The 14,201-nt window shown below is 38.4% G+C and overlaps 1 protein-coding gene across 2 annotated transcripts; it reads left to right on the top strand.

Moving 5' to 3' along the window:
- Positions 1-2,319: 2,319 nt before the first annotated feature.
- On the top strand, positions 2,320-13,777 carry LOC100244242 (protein FATTY ACID EXPORT 2, chloroplastic). 2 transcript variants are annotated; one of them, XM_002266977.5, is made up of 3 exons: positions 2,320-2,877; positions 2,982-3,116; positions 13,376-13,777. In XM_002266977.5, exons 1-3 carry the CDS (start codon positions 2,412-2,414, stop codon positions 13,513-13,515), a joined length of 741 nt encoding a protein of 246 aa, XP_002267013.1. In that variant the 5' UTR covers positions 2,320-2,411; the 3' UTR covers positions 13,516-13,777. The 2 variants fall into 2 exon arrangements, with proteins under 2 accessions (XP_002267013.1, XP_019076851.1); XM_019221306.2 differs by lacking the exon at positions 13,376-13,777 and adding an exon at positions 9,772-9,848 and having other exon boundaries at positions 2,356-2,877.
- The last annotated feature ends 424 nt before the right edge of the window (positions 13,778-14,201 follow it).

Below are 14,201 nucleotides of genomic sequence, written 5' to 3'. Positions count from 1 at the left end.
TTCTCACTATAATGGGAATATTATTTGGTCTGAGGTTTGAATAAAATGAGTCGAGCCATACCTATGGTTCTGGCTTTCCTGTTGATAGCTTGTGGCTAAAAGAAAAAAAAGGGGTTGATGGGGAATTACGACCAGCAGCTAGAGGCTTCTTGACCCTCTTCTTTGCCTGTATTACAGCCATTTGCATCGGAGCATCATCAGTATGTGGTTCTTATTTCCACTGCAGTAATTATAGCAATTACCAACCTACCCCACCTAAATACCTATAAACCCATTCATTCCTCTTACATCCGAGAACCATTGTGGTTTTCTTTTATTATTATTTTCTTGCTTGGGAATCATCACATGGCAATGAAGTCAATGGAAGTTTTTTTTTGTGGGCCATCCTGGAATGTACATGCCCATTTTTCTTTTGGTCTTACACGTTTTCATTCTAACCTCCAAGTCTTACTTTAGTTTATCTTATTATTATTATTATTATTATTATTTTCTAAATTTCATCTTCAAATAAATTTTTCAAAAAGTCTAGCTACTAAATTTAATTTTTAAAATATCATTTAAAAATAAATCTTCAAGAAATAATAACAATAATTATAAATTCCGGTTTCCAAATTCCAATCCCCAATTCCCATAATTCTAATTTTTCACACTTATTTATTTAATCATTATTATTTTCTTATCATTATTCCATTTATCTATTTATTTATTTCCTTTAAAAATCTCAATCATTAAAGTTCAATTTTTCAAAAATTTGTTTTTTTAAATTTAATTTTCAATCTCAAAAATTTCACTATTCACTATTCATCCGTCCAAATATCGTTTTATTAATTAATAACCTTATTCCATATTTACCTATTTATTTCCCTTAAAAACCTCAATCATTAAAATCTAATTCTTCAAAATTCCGATTTCCAAATTTAACTATATGAGATTTCAATTGTCCTATTTCCGAACTTAAGTTTCATTTCCTAATGTTCCGATTACCGTATTTACTCAATCACTCATTTGTTATCATCATTATTTTTATTACCATTTTATTTGTTCATTTCTAAAAAGTCCGTCTTCAAATGATTTTCGAGATTTCCAATTTTCATAAATCAACTTTCATAATTTCTACTTCTCAATTAACTTACAATTCTGATTTCTTTCAAAATTCAACTCCCAAAGTCTCAATTTTTGCAACTTAATCTTTCTTTAAAATCCCGAACCCTCAAATCGTTTTCAAAATTCCAACCTCTTTCAAATTCAGTTTTCTAAAAATTCACATTCTCACATTCAACCTCTAAGAGTCTGATCTTCAAATAAACTCTAAAACTCCAAATTTCTAGTGATTTTCGAGATTCCAATTTTTCAATTAAATTTCAAAAATCTAATTTTCTCCCGAACAGTTTTAATTCCACTTTGGTTTTCAAATAATCTTCTTTTTCTCTTAATTTTATATAAGCATGAATGTCATTTTCATAATTTCAGAACAATGGAATTTGTGAGATTAATTCGTGCAAGATCAATCGGGCTTTGGTGGGGGCCCCACATACGTGATTTTATGATTGATTGATTTGTTTGTCACGCGCGATTTATTTATCCTGCTCTCCGACATGCATGCTATTATTTCTTAATTGTGCACTAACCTCTCTTTTGATAGCGCATGGTGGCTCGTCGCCCAGGTACGCACCTATTTTCACTCTGATAATTGTCCAAGCATATTTTGATTCTCACGTGTGCATGATTTATTCTGGGTACTCATTGATCTACTCGTCCACTGCCATGATTGTTTCATTTTATTAGTAGAGACCCGACTTTAGGGACTTAGAGGGGTGCTACGGTCTTTACCGTACCTTCCTGATAAGTAACCTGACCTCCGAACCCGATCCGGTTTTTCACAGACCACCTATTCCAAAGTAAGGAGTCACACTTAGGGTTTTTCTTTCTTATTTTGTTTACCCTTTTAAAAATAAAACAAAAATAAGTGGCGACTCCAAGTCATTTTCATAATCAATAAAATCAAATTTTCAAATAAAAATCGATCTAGCCATCGAGTGGGAAACGCATAAGGACGAAATGCGAGGTCCACACTAAGCTTTGGATTCCCTGGAGAGTCCAAAGAATAGTTATGAAAAGTTTTTTTTCAATATAAAAAAATTAAAATTAAAAATATGATAATTATTTTGAAAACTTGTACATTATATAAAAATGCATAATATTTTAATGAAAAATACACCAAGAGAACTGTTCCTTTTTTATTTTATTTTTTAAAAATTCCTAAATAAAATTTTGTTACCGAGATTAAAATAGGTTTCCAAAAATTCATTGGATTAACAAATAACAATGATACTATAATATGATTTAGAGTGTGAAATTACACACAATATAGCCAAAAAGCCGGAGAGAAGGGTAAAATCCAATTGGGGAAAATGGCAGAATCGGTGGCTATTTCTCAGTCCTCTCTCGTGTTGCCTCATTTTGGAGGGCCTAGGGCTCTAACTGGTTGGCGCCAATCTTGGATTCGATTTAGGGCTTCTTCGCCGGTGATCTCTCACAAATCAATTGCTGGGCTGCGGCAAACCACTGTCTCCTCGGGGATCATTGCTAGCGCTGTCTCTGACTCTAAAGCGCCCGCCTTCATCGTTGAATCGGCAGGGGAAGAGATCGACGTCCAACCAGATACCACTGACAGAGCCGGTTCTGGTAGCGAGGGTGGAAACGGAGGCGGTGGTGGTGACGGAGGCGGTGGTGGTGACGGTGGCGGCGGAGGCGGTGGTGGTGGTGATCACGACAACGACGACAATAAGGGCGAGGGCGGATCGGACGAAAGCAATAACAAAATTGCCATGTCTATGTCCCAAAAGTTGACTCTGGGCTACGCTGCCCTGGTCGGAGGTAACTTCATTTTCTAGTGGATTGTGCTGGTGTTTTACTTGTGCAACTTCTTGGCATCCCTGTGCGCTGCGCTTTCTATCTGATTTTGATCAATCTCCTAACAGTCGGTGGAGTTATGGGCTATATGAAGAGTGGCAGCCAGAAGTCTCTTGCGGCAGGTGGACTATCAGCCTTGCTTCTGTATTATGTCTATACTCAACTTCCCACACGACCAGCTTTTGCATCATTCTTGGGGCTTGGTAAGAGATCGTATAATTCTTAATAATAATGTCTTGTTTGAGATCAGCATATAAGATTATCTTATGCATTAACGAAAAAGAGTGAACCCATTGTTAGCGTTTTCTGTAATTATCTTTTCCAGAATTGCTCATTCAATCTTACCGAGTATGAGAAGGCATTTTTTTATTAGCACTCTTGACATACTTTACCTGAGAGGAAAATTCAAAGCTGTATTTGCCTTCAAAATCAAGAGAGATGCTCTAACTCTCACATACGTTAGCTTTTCAGACTGTTCATTGCCTACAACAGCAGCGGACATCAACTCTAAAAAGTTATTCTCTTCCAAAGTTTTATCGCTAGGACATCTATCTTTAATCCAAGTGATATTTTTCTTGGGGAATCACAATCTTGTGTAAAGGCCTTAAACTTTAATTAAAGGTTGTTTTTTTTTTCCCTGTAAGATCAGTGAAAATATAAATTAATAAAAAGAGGTGCCAAAATAGCGTCCCCAAGTATACTTGAAGTATACACCAGCCACCCAAGGGCTCACCCAAAAGAGAGAGGGAGAGAAACACATCACTTACCCTTGCTTAGAACCTAACCAATCAATAAAGCTAACAAGGGAAATAAGTCTCACATCTACAAACGCCCTAAACCAAGACCACAAATTACATACAAAAGAATTTTTAATTTTATGGATCGAAATCCCTGCATTATCAAACACTAGCAAGTTCCTTTCTTTCCACACTATCCAAAAAAAACATAGGGGCCACCTTCCAAGCCTTGTTGCGGGCTTTACCCACAAAGGAACCATGCCACCTAGGGAGTGCCTTCTTAACCGAGAAGGAGAGAACTCAAGCCACACCAAAGAGAGAAAACATCTGTTTGTATTGTAACCATGATTATTGAGTTGATAAAGAGAAAATTCAAGTTTTAGGGAAAGATAGAATCGGTTGCACTTTAATTGGGAGTTAGGGTTAGGTTTTTTGTTGCACAGGTTAAAGGGTGATTAGGAATCGGTTAATAGAGGATTTGGTGTAGAAATAGGTGTTTTAGGGGTTTTGATGGTGTAATTTGTGGCTTTTGTCTAATACAACAAAATTGTGTAATTGCAATAGAATTAATAGAAAAGAACAAAAAATACACGAATACATATATGCATAATTATGCATATAGAATAAAGTCTTGATGCTATGAATTTTAAATTCAGAATTCTTTTGCTCAAAATACTGTATACAACGCTTTTGCCAAACTAAAAATTCCATTAACTATTAATCCAAGCCTCTAATTCAATCTAATCCTTTATCATCAACTAAAACCTAACCAAAAAGAACAAGTAGTGTGAATGATACTGCTATATTGATGTGGACACTAACATTAGTGTAAATTAAAAAAAAAAAAAGAATATTGAAAATTTCTCATATAACGATTAAAAGAAAAAAAAAACCACAAGCAGGCCTCTTTGGTAAATGATGATTTTATTTAGTTTCCTTTTTAACAATTGTTTGTATCTTAAGAATTAAAAACTATGGGCATGTTAAAAAGACTTTGAATTTTTGGCATTTTCAATTGTTTAAGTGCTTGCGCTTCTAAAACAAAAATATATATATTTTTTATTATCATGAAATGTTTTAAAGAATAGTTTTCATGAACATGCTTCCAAACATCTTCTAATTCTTTTTTCTTTGGACTTTGGAGAGTTGTCTTAGAGTCCGACTCTTAATCCCACTTTGTTTCCTTCTTCAACAAACCAGTTAAAGTAGCAGTGACCTTGGAGTAACCTTTTATAAAATGATGATAATAATTAGTTAAACCAAGGAAAGAACATAGTTTTGTTACCTTTGCAAGGGCAGACCAATCCCTTATTGCCTCCAACTTAGTCTCGTCTATCTGAATTTTCCCCTTAGAGATCTAGTTTCCTAGAAACTTTATTTGGGTCTAGGCAAATTCACATTTTTCCTTCTTCACGTATTGCTGGTGTTGTCTTAGCCGCTGCAACACCTTCCCAAGGTGAATGACGTGGTCATCTAGAATCTGACTGTAGATGACCATGTCATCCAAGTACACTACCACAAAACAGTCCAAGAAATCGAATAAGACATAATTCCTCAAGTTGCAGAAAGTAGCAAGGGCATTGGTAAGCCCAAACAACATCATAAGAATTCATTGATGCCATACCGTGTAACATGCAGTCTTCCCCTCATCCCTTTGTGCAATTTGGACTTACCGATACCCAAAATGCAAGTCCAGCTTTGTGAAGTAGGTGGCTTTGGATAATCTATCAAACAAGTCTACAACTAGTGGCATAGAATGTTTGTTTTTGATAGTTACCTTGTTCAAAGCTTGATAGTCAACAGACATGTGAAGGGTCTCATCTTGCTTCTTCTGAAAGAGCACTAATGCTCCACAAGGTGCTGTCAAGGGCTGGATCAGACCTGCATCCAGTAACTCATTTAGTTTCTTCCTTAATTCCACCAATTCCAGTGGAGTCATCCAACAGGGCACTTGTGCTGGAGGCTTAGCTCCCGACAACAACTCAATTCGATGGTCAATAAGTTGTCGAGGAAGGAGCATCTTAGGAAGTTTTGGTGGCATCGTGTCAGACCTTTGAGCCACATACTTTGAGTCAAAGTGTTGTGGTTGTTGTGCTGCTAGTGACACGCTGCATTGTCTAAAGTGGCACATTCTGTGTTGTGTTGGCTGCAACATGTCACGTTACTGCATGCAATCCCTCATGCCATTCCAAATGCTGTTCCACCTACTCCACTTAGGTTGCACACACTGCACTTGTTACATCATTCTCCGCCTTGTCTCACTCTTAAGGTCCTCATGGGTACATGCCAGCCCATGAGGCTTTTGGTGCAAATTCGTTTGAGAAAAGGTGCTTACAAAGCCACCCCCACCTGAAGATGACCTTCTCATATGCCTAATTCAGCTCTGATTGGGAACTTCCATTCCATGTCTTTATCCAATTGGTATTTCATGCAAAGCCTTCCATGTGCTCAGACTTCCTTACCTCACTGTTGCCAATAAAAGGGTTTAGCCAATGCTGTCAAAGTCCTTCCTCCATGCTTAACTTCTGTCTTGTTCACTGTAACACCTTTTCCAAACCTGCTTCTAACAACTCAATTAGTTGCTTCCTTGTATGTTGCTCCTTTATGTTGTTGTTGACCCTCTTTAGACTCCTATGGAGTTGGATGATAGAAAACATGCTTGTCTGGCCCTTCCCAGCAACCTTTCCCCTCAGAGCATTCACAAAGCACAACTGACTTTCCTCCAAGATCATTAGCCTATTAAGGTGAGGGAGCAACACCTTCTTAACTTGTAGAAAGAATTACATGCCCAAAATCACATCAAAGTTATCTAGGGGTATTGCTAAATGGCTACAGGTGCTCCTTCAATCTTCCACCTAAAAATGAACCTTCTTAGCAATGCCATCAATTTGCGTGGCTCTGCTATTCATGGCCTTGATTTTGCAGCCATCTTCCTCTAAATTCAACCCAAATTCGGTTGCTACCTTGCTAGCCACAAAATTGTGGTTTACACCACTATCAACCATTGCATTCCCCCTTTTTCCATTCACCAACAATGGCACGTCCATCAGCTCATTGTGAATAAAGCCCTTTGGGTGAAGAACATTCAACCATTGCAAAGGATCGACTTGTACAGTAGACTCATCTGAATTTGAGTCTCCCTTAGCATCAGTAGCCATGAGGGCTAACAATTTTCCCCTCCTTGGACAGTCTCTAGCATGATGAGGTCCATTTCAGATGAAACAACTTGCCATTTTGGATGTCTATTGCACCACCTCAGTGGTTTCCTCCACTTGTTTTAGGGTTGCAATTGACCCTGTTTCCTTCTAACTCTTTTTTAGGAGGTTTTCCCTCTACCCTCGACTTCTTTGTCCCCTCAGCTTTTGAGTTTTGGGTGGTGGAGATGGCATCGACTATCTTATAGTCCACTAAGCAATTTGTTGTAGCCATTGCAACAAGGAAATCTCCAGTCCACAATTTAGTCTGGGCTCACCCTTGCAACCTAGACATGAGGTTGAATAGTTTGTCTTCCTTGAACATGTTCTTGATGTCCAACATCAAGGAACTCAACTTTTTGACATATATTCTTGTAGAAAACCCATGTGCTTCAATCTTCTCAAAGATTCTCAAGCCACCCATGGAGCATTAGTGGGGAGGAATTGATCCCTCAATTCCTTTTTCAGAGTTTCCCATGTGGTGATATGGGACCTCCTTGACTCAACATCATCACTCATTCTCGTGTGCCACCAAAGTTTTGCATCTCCAGATAGATACATTGTGGTTATGGTCACCTGCTTGACTAGAGGGATATAGACAACACTAAAATGTTGCTCCATGTCTTACAGGAAGTTCTTTAGGTCCTTTGCATTATGCACCCCACTAAAGGGCTTTAGATTAGGTACTCGCACCCTGGCTGGGGTTGGTTTTGAAGTAGCTGGTGTTCCCTGAATGATAGCCCGCTTCAACAATGTGATCTCCCCTCAAAGGGACTCGATCTTGCCCTAGAATTCCTCAATGATGGCCTTGTTCTCAATTGTGAAGGCAACAACTCAATTCTTAACCAACTTATCACAACCTTCAAGTGCACGCCACTAAACACTAGGTTCATTGCAAGCCTTTGCCACTCTTATAGATAGAGTGGTGTCTGCATTAAGAGATCCTCCAACATGTGTCTCCAAGCGTGCAATTTGTTCACACATTGCCTCTAATGTGTTGGCATGCATGGCAGTAGGTGGCATGAGCATCACATGGCCTACACTACTAGCACGCATAGGTAGCAGGTGGCATAAGCCACTCCTAACCATGCTTTTGCCTATCAAAAAAATAAGCCACTCCTAACCAAGGGCACACACTCAGGCTTTGGACATATGGGTTAGGAGTGGTAGTGATCCTTGCCAAGCACGCACCCATGGGTATTAAGCCATGGTATATGGTGCAACCCGTGGGTGCAATGACATGGGGTGTGGGTACAAAACAAACATGAGTTGGTTGCCTTGGCTTGGACTCAATCTCGATATGGGAATGCACGTAAGCATGTTTAGCATGTCTAAGGGCTAATGGGGAGCAACATGGGTGATGAGCCGAGGGCAAGATTGGCACCAAGGCATGTTGCTAAATGTGTGGCCCAGAGAGGGCTTGGCACGCACACAAATTGCTTAGAGACACATGTAGCAGGCTTATAAGATGCAGGGCTGGTGCTTGAATGGTTGAGATGTGGACTAACTCATAAGGTAAGACACTTAGCATAAGTGTGGACTAAGTCACGAGGTAGGACACTTGGTAGGCTAAATCATGGATTGAGTCATGGGGCAAGACACTTGACTAAGCAAGTGGAGCATCCAAGTCTCTAAAGAGCATAATGGGTTGAGTGTCTTGGACATGTGGTAGCAGCATGAGCGGGGAAGACAATTTCAAAAGGATAAAGTAGTTGTTGAAGACCTTTGAAAGTATAGGCTTGTTCTTAGATATGTGGGGGTGGCTGGTGCCACCAACTTGTATAAAGAGGGCAAGAGTGCCTTCTCAAAGATTTGAACTCACCAAGCAAATTGTAGGAGTCTTGCTGGAAGGTTTTGTCTTGAATTTTATAGAGAATAAATAAACAAGTTGGGGGAATTTGACCCTATAATCTTGTGTGCTCTGTGGTTTTCTCTTTGTTCCAATTTAGTGTAGCCTCTCTTGGGCTGTCTTAGGGTGCGTTAAAGCATTGCATAGACACAAAAGTTCAAAGGAAGAAACGTGCTTGTGACAATTGCTCTCAAACCCTTCCTTTGTTAGTGTTTGTTGATTAGTTCCTAGTTTACCTTCTTTTAGTCACTTCAATTATGAAACCTATGAGTTCGATAAAACATTATAAGTCTACTTCCAAATTTTTCTTTAATAAACCTATTTGTATCCCTTTTAGCTAGTCCATTCTAATATTTGGGGTCCAACTTTGGATTATTTGGTTGTTATTTTAATTAGTTCATAGATGATTTCTCCCATATGACTTGGTTATATGTTCTCAAGGATGAAACCCAAGTATTTGATGTTTTTAACGCCTATGCTAAAATTTCTAATCAATTGAATGTTAAATTAAAAATTCCTATAGTTAACAATGTCCTTGAGTACAAACATTCACACTATTAGTGTTTCTTTGAGTGAAATGATATTATTCATCCAAATATTATGTGTTAATACACCTTAACAAAAGAGAATTATTGAAAGTAAGAATGATCTTATGCTTGCTATTGCTTGTGCCTTCATAGTTCAAATGACTATACCAAAGTTATGTTGGGGAGATGTTTTCATGATGACTCTTCTACTAAATGATCGTCTTCTCAAGTTCTTTATGGAAAGTCTCCTTTTCAAATGTTATTTCATGACCAAGAACCTTTTATCTTCCTCCCAAAGTTTTTGAGAGTGTCTATTTCTTGGTTATTCTCAAACTTAAGAAGGATATTGGTGTTACAATCCTACTTCATGAAAACACTTTCCTTGTGCTAATGCTACCTTTTTTTAAGGATGTACCTTATTATTTTATGGTGTGAAATGAATTACATGAGCCTTTTTCTTCCAAAACCTGTTAGTCCTATTCTAGTTCTTTTTATTCCTTCTTATCAAAGGTTCGATGTTCACAAATGACAATGGCATTCTCCTCTTAAAGGAGTGAAGTCCTCGTTGTCACCTCCGCCAATCCCTTGGTGTCCGTAATTTGGCTTCGGACCTCCCAATCACTATTTGTCAAGGTACACACTCATTTTAAACATCCTTTTTCCTTGCCCCCCTTTTTTAGAGCCTTCTTTACCTCTCTCTCTTCTATTACTTTTCCTAAGTCTTACAATGAAACTCTTTTTGGTCCTAGTTAGAAGCAAAAATGCATTCTTTTAAAGTGAAATCATGCCTTGGGTGTTGTTCTTAAGCCTCTTAATGTTCCAATTGTTGGTTGTTGTCGAGTCTCTACCATAAAGGGAAATCTTGATGATACATTTGATAGATTGAAGGCTTCTTTGGTGGCTAAATGATCCACTTGACCTATGACCTTGACTTATTTTGAGACTTTTTATCCTGTGACTAAACTAAATTTTGTAAGAATCTTGTATCTATTGCAACAAATCATAATTGGTCCCTTTGTCAAGTTGACGTAACAAAACGCATTCCTTTATGACAAGTTGAATGAAATAGTCTTCATGGCTTAGCCACTTGGGTTTTCGTCTAAGGGGAGTATGTTGTTTAATTTAAAAAGTCTATTTATATATTCAAACAATCTCTTCATGTATGTTTGAAAAATTTAAGCAATATAAGAGTATCTCATGGCATGAGCAGAACTCAATGGGATTGAAAGTTTGTTTAATCACTTGTATACAACTTTCATACTATAGATGTCGATAAGCTTCGTTATTTTTTGTGCATTGAAATTTCAAAATCAAAGAATGGTATTTGCTTGCCTCAGTAGAAGTTCATTCTTCGTTTTTGGAGAGAGAAAGCATAGTTTTAAAAGGCTCAAGGCGCACCAAAGGCGTGGGCTTTAGTGAAGTGAGGCGCACCCTATTTTACATATATATTTTTATATAATATAATCAAGTGCCTGAAAATTTTCCTCTATTTTCCCTTTATTTTTCCCCTTCTCTTCTCTTCTCCTCTTCTTCACACTGTTTAGGAGGCTAGGGCATTTTTTTTGTGTTTTATAGGTCCAAAACGAGGATATATTGGGTTTTGGAAGAAGAACATGCCAAAATGATGTTTATTTTGCCTGTTTTTGTTTTTAAAAAGATCAGACTCCAAAATGACGTTGTTTTGGCCCCTGTTCTTTTAAAAGAACAGACCAAACAACGTCGTTTTGGTCTTAGGAAATTAAAAAAACAAAACCCTTGTCGTTCTTCCTCTGTTGCTCTGCAACTCATCGCCAGAGGGTGAGAAGATGACCAAAAGAAGAAGAAGAAGAAGAAGATGACTACAACAGAGGATAGAGGTGCACCTGTTGGAGGTGTCACACCTGGCCGAGAAGTGAGTGCCTTGCGCGCCTAATCAGCGCCTCCGCGAAGGGGCCGGCCTGCAATCAGGCGAGGCGTCGGAGGGTGGCCTCACGCCGCTTGGAGCCTAGGCATGCCTTTCACAATTATGGAGACAAGTTAGCTTGGTGTTGATGCTGTTGTTATGTTTATTGAAGCTAATCAAAATTTGATGAATGATGGAGAGTGAGGGTATGAACCTAGATTGTGTAGGGGGCTCATGGGAAGGTTGATTTTCTTAACCATTACTCAACCATATATATGTGTTGTGTAGTCAGTGCTGTCAACCAATTTATGATCACTTTGAGTTTCTTACTTGAATGTAGTCATACAACATTGAAATATCTCAAGGGAACTATTGGTCATGGTCTTCTCAAATGATCCTCAGGACATCTTCATATTGAAGGATAGATTACCTCTGATCGGATGAAATCTTCCCATGACAGAAAATCAACAACTGGTTATTGCATTTTATTGGAGGTAATCATGTAACTTGAAGGAGAAGAAATAATTAGTTGTGGCTTGTTCTAGTTCATAGGTAATAGTATCAGAAAATAGCAATATAGAATGTGGATTAACTTGGTTGAAAACTGTTATGCAAGAAATTGGCATACCAGTATCAGATCCAGTTCCTCTCTATTGGTACAAGTAGTCATCCATATTTCTAGCAATCTCATTTTTCATACGGGACTAAAAACATATCAAAGTGCCATTCACTTGAAGGTGGGGTTAATGAAATCATTACCCCACTTATATGATGAAAGAACCAATTGACTGACATCTTTATCAAAGCCCTTTCAAAAGAACCCCATGACTCTATTTGTGACTAGCTGGGAGTTGTTACTACCTATTCTCCAACTCAAGGGGGAGTGGTAAGATGCAGAAGAAACTGTAGGAGAAATTATAGTAGAGATTGGAGGGAAGATTGTTGGAGCATTTTGATTTATGTAGGCTTATAAATATTCTTATTACTTATTCAGAATGGACAGAACTCGCTATTTTCAAGTTATCAACATCAATAATTATAAAAGAGTTGAAATGAGGCCTAACTGATTTGCTCTTGAATCAACTTGAGAATAGGCCAATAATTTCTGCAAATAGATCAACGAAAAGCTTAAAACCCAATAGCATCCTAAATTAGGACCCAATAGAGTTTGTCATTTTTTAACTGCCCAAAATCATGGGGTGCCTGAGATTAACATGGTAAAGTGCAATCTTCTGGCACAAGATCAGTGCCCACCTAAGTTTTCCCTTAAATGAGGGTGCTAGCCAAATGTTTACTTGTCAAATGCCCAATCAACAGTGCCACTGTCTGGAGGGTGACGGTTGAGGGTGGGGAAGTCCATAACTATCTGTGTGTAAAGAATAGCCTAACAGTGGAGAAGCAGCTGTGGAGAGAGCCCAGAGCATTGTGTATTTGGAGGTTTACTTCAGACCGGAAGGTTGAACAAAACTAGCCTGTTTGGGTTCTCAGAGTGGAGAAGCAGCTGTGGAGAGAGCCCAGAGCATTGTGTATTTGGAGGTTTACTTCAGACCGGAAGGTTGAACAAAACTAGCCTGTTTGGGTTCTCAGAGGCTGGTTTAGAGTATGAAGTAGAAGAGATAAACTGTGTCAATTAGAATATGGGTCCATTGTTCTGTCATGGAGAAGAAGACGCAGGGGGGATTTCTTCTGAAGATCAAGGAAGCTGCAAGGCTACCTTAATTAGAAGGGGGAAGACAATGGCCTTCCATTGGAACTTCATGATCTTTTCCATGTCTATCCTGTGTTAAATCTATAGATATTTGGGTAAAAAAAAAAAAAGGCATTCTTTGATCCCAATCTTTCTTGCTAGAGTGGCTATTCTAAAACTGAATAAAATGGTTTGGTTGTTGCAGCAGAATTTCGGGCTATGTTAGACAGTTTGAGAAGCTTCTACTGGAAGTTTGAGCAACTCTACTTGTACATCATTGAACCAAGTTGGTTGGTTGATAATTTAGATTCAAAGGTTATCAATGGTAGATTATTAATTATATGGAGCTGTGTATTTGAGATTTGGCTAAGAAGCAACAGAAGTTCTTTCAGAAGTCCTAAGATGATGCTAATTTATGACAAAATGAGCAAGTACTGAGTTTTCATATTTGCAACACAAAGATGTTCACTTTTTACTAATGGGCCCAACAACTGATCTTTTCACCCACATCGCTGGGACACTGATTCATCTTCAGTTAAGTTTGTTGCAAGTCTATGTTCACTAATTCATTCTTCTCCATTTCCAGGTCTCTCTGCTGCACTTGTTGGAGTGATGGGTTCTCGCTTCAAGAAGTCAGGAAAGCTGTTTCCAGCAGGTGTTGTATCCCTTGTGTCTCTTGTGATGACTGGTGGCTACCTGCATGGCATTCTGCGAAGTCTACACTGAAGATGCTTAAAATATGGATATGAAGGGTTGATGGTTTTAATTTGAACTATCTTGTCAGAGTCTTTGTCTATGCCTCTATCTGGTAGGTAGAATTGCTATGATAGAATATGGAGTTTAAACTTTTTATAGACCAGTGTTCAGAAGCGCCTTTTTGTGTGTTTGCGCGTGTGCGTGTTAATGAATAGTGACAAGTTCACCAGTTAGCTTATAATGTAAAGAGGAAGAAACTTGATGATTATAGGAACTGGAGGTGTGTTGAGCATTTGATAGTCCCAGTAATAAACAGAAGTAGTAGAGCACAAACCTACCCCATGATGAGATCTCATGAGCCATGATCAACCTTTTTGGAGGTTTGCGATTGAAAATGCGTCATCACTACTCTGAGAAGGTGAAGGTTCAGGATAGAAAGGAAAGAAAATGAAAACATGTTTCGGGTCTGGATGAGAAGAACGGAGGGTTCCAAGTAGAATGCCCATTCTATTTGGAACAATGTAAGTGTTTAACAATTCACACCAAGAAAATGGAGATAGAATGAATCAAGGCTACGCTTTTGAACTCCAGAAGTTGACAGATTGTTGGGGTGAAGCTGGTAAGGTGAAAAAGTACTCCAACGTTCATTAACTAGTTTCGGTTATCGAAGTTGGCTTTATGGTTCTGTATTAGAGGCTTTTGAACTTGCGTACAGA

Source organism: Vitis vinifera, chromosome 7 (genome assembly GCF_030704535.1).
Source record: "Vitis vinifera cultivar Pinot Noir 40024 chromosome 7, ASM3070453v1".
NCBI lineage: Eukaryota > Viridiplantae > Streptophyta > Magnoliopsida > Vitales > Vitaceae > Vitis > Vitis vinifera.
Note: the sequence above shows the minus strand (reverse complement) of the source record. Positions and strands in the feature narration are given on the sequence as shown.

Bases quoted from the DNA above. Each gene is read 5' to 3' on its own strand.
- LOC100244242 (XM_002266977.5), top strand. From the start codon at position 2,412: ATGGCAGAATCGGTGGCTATTTCTCAGTCCTCTCTCGTGTTGCCTCAT. The intron at 2,878-2,981 runs GTAACTTCATTT...ATCTCCTAACAG, and splicing joins CTACGCTGCCCTGGTCGGAG to TCGGTGGAGTTATGGGCTAT. The intron at 3,117-13,375 runs GTAAGAGATCGT...CTCCATTTCCAG, and splicing joins TGCATCATTCTTGGGGCTTG to GTCTCTCTGCTGCACTTGTT.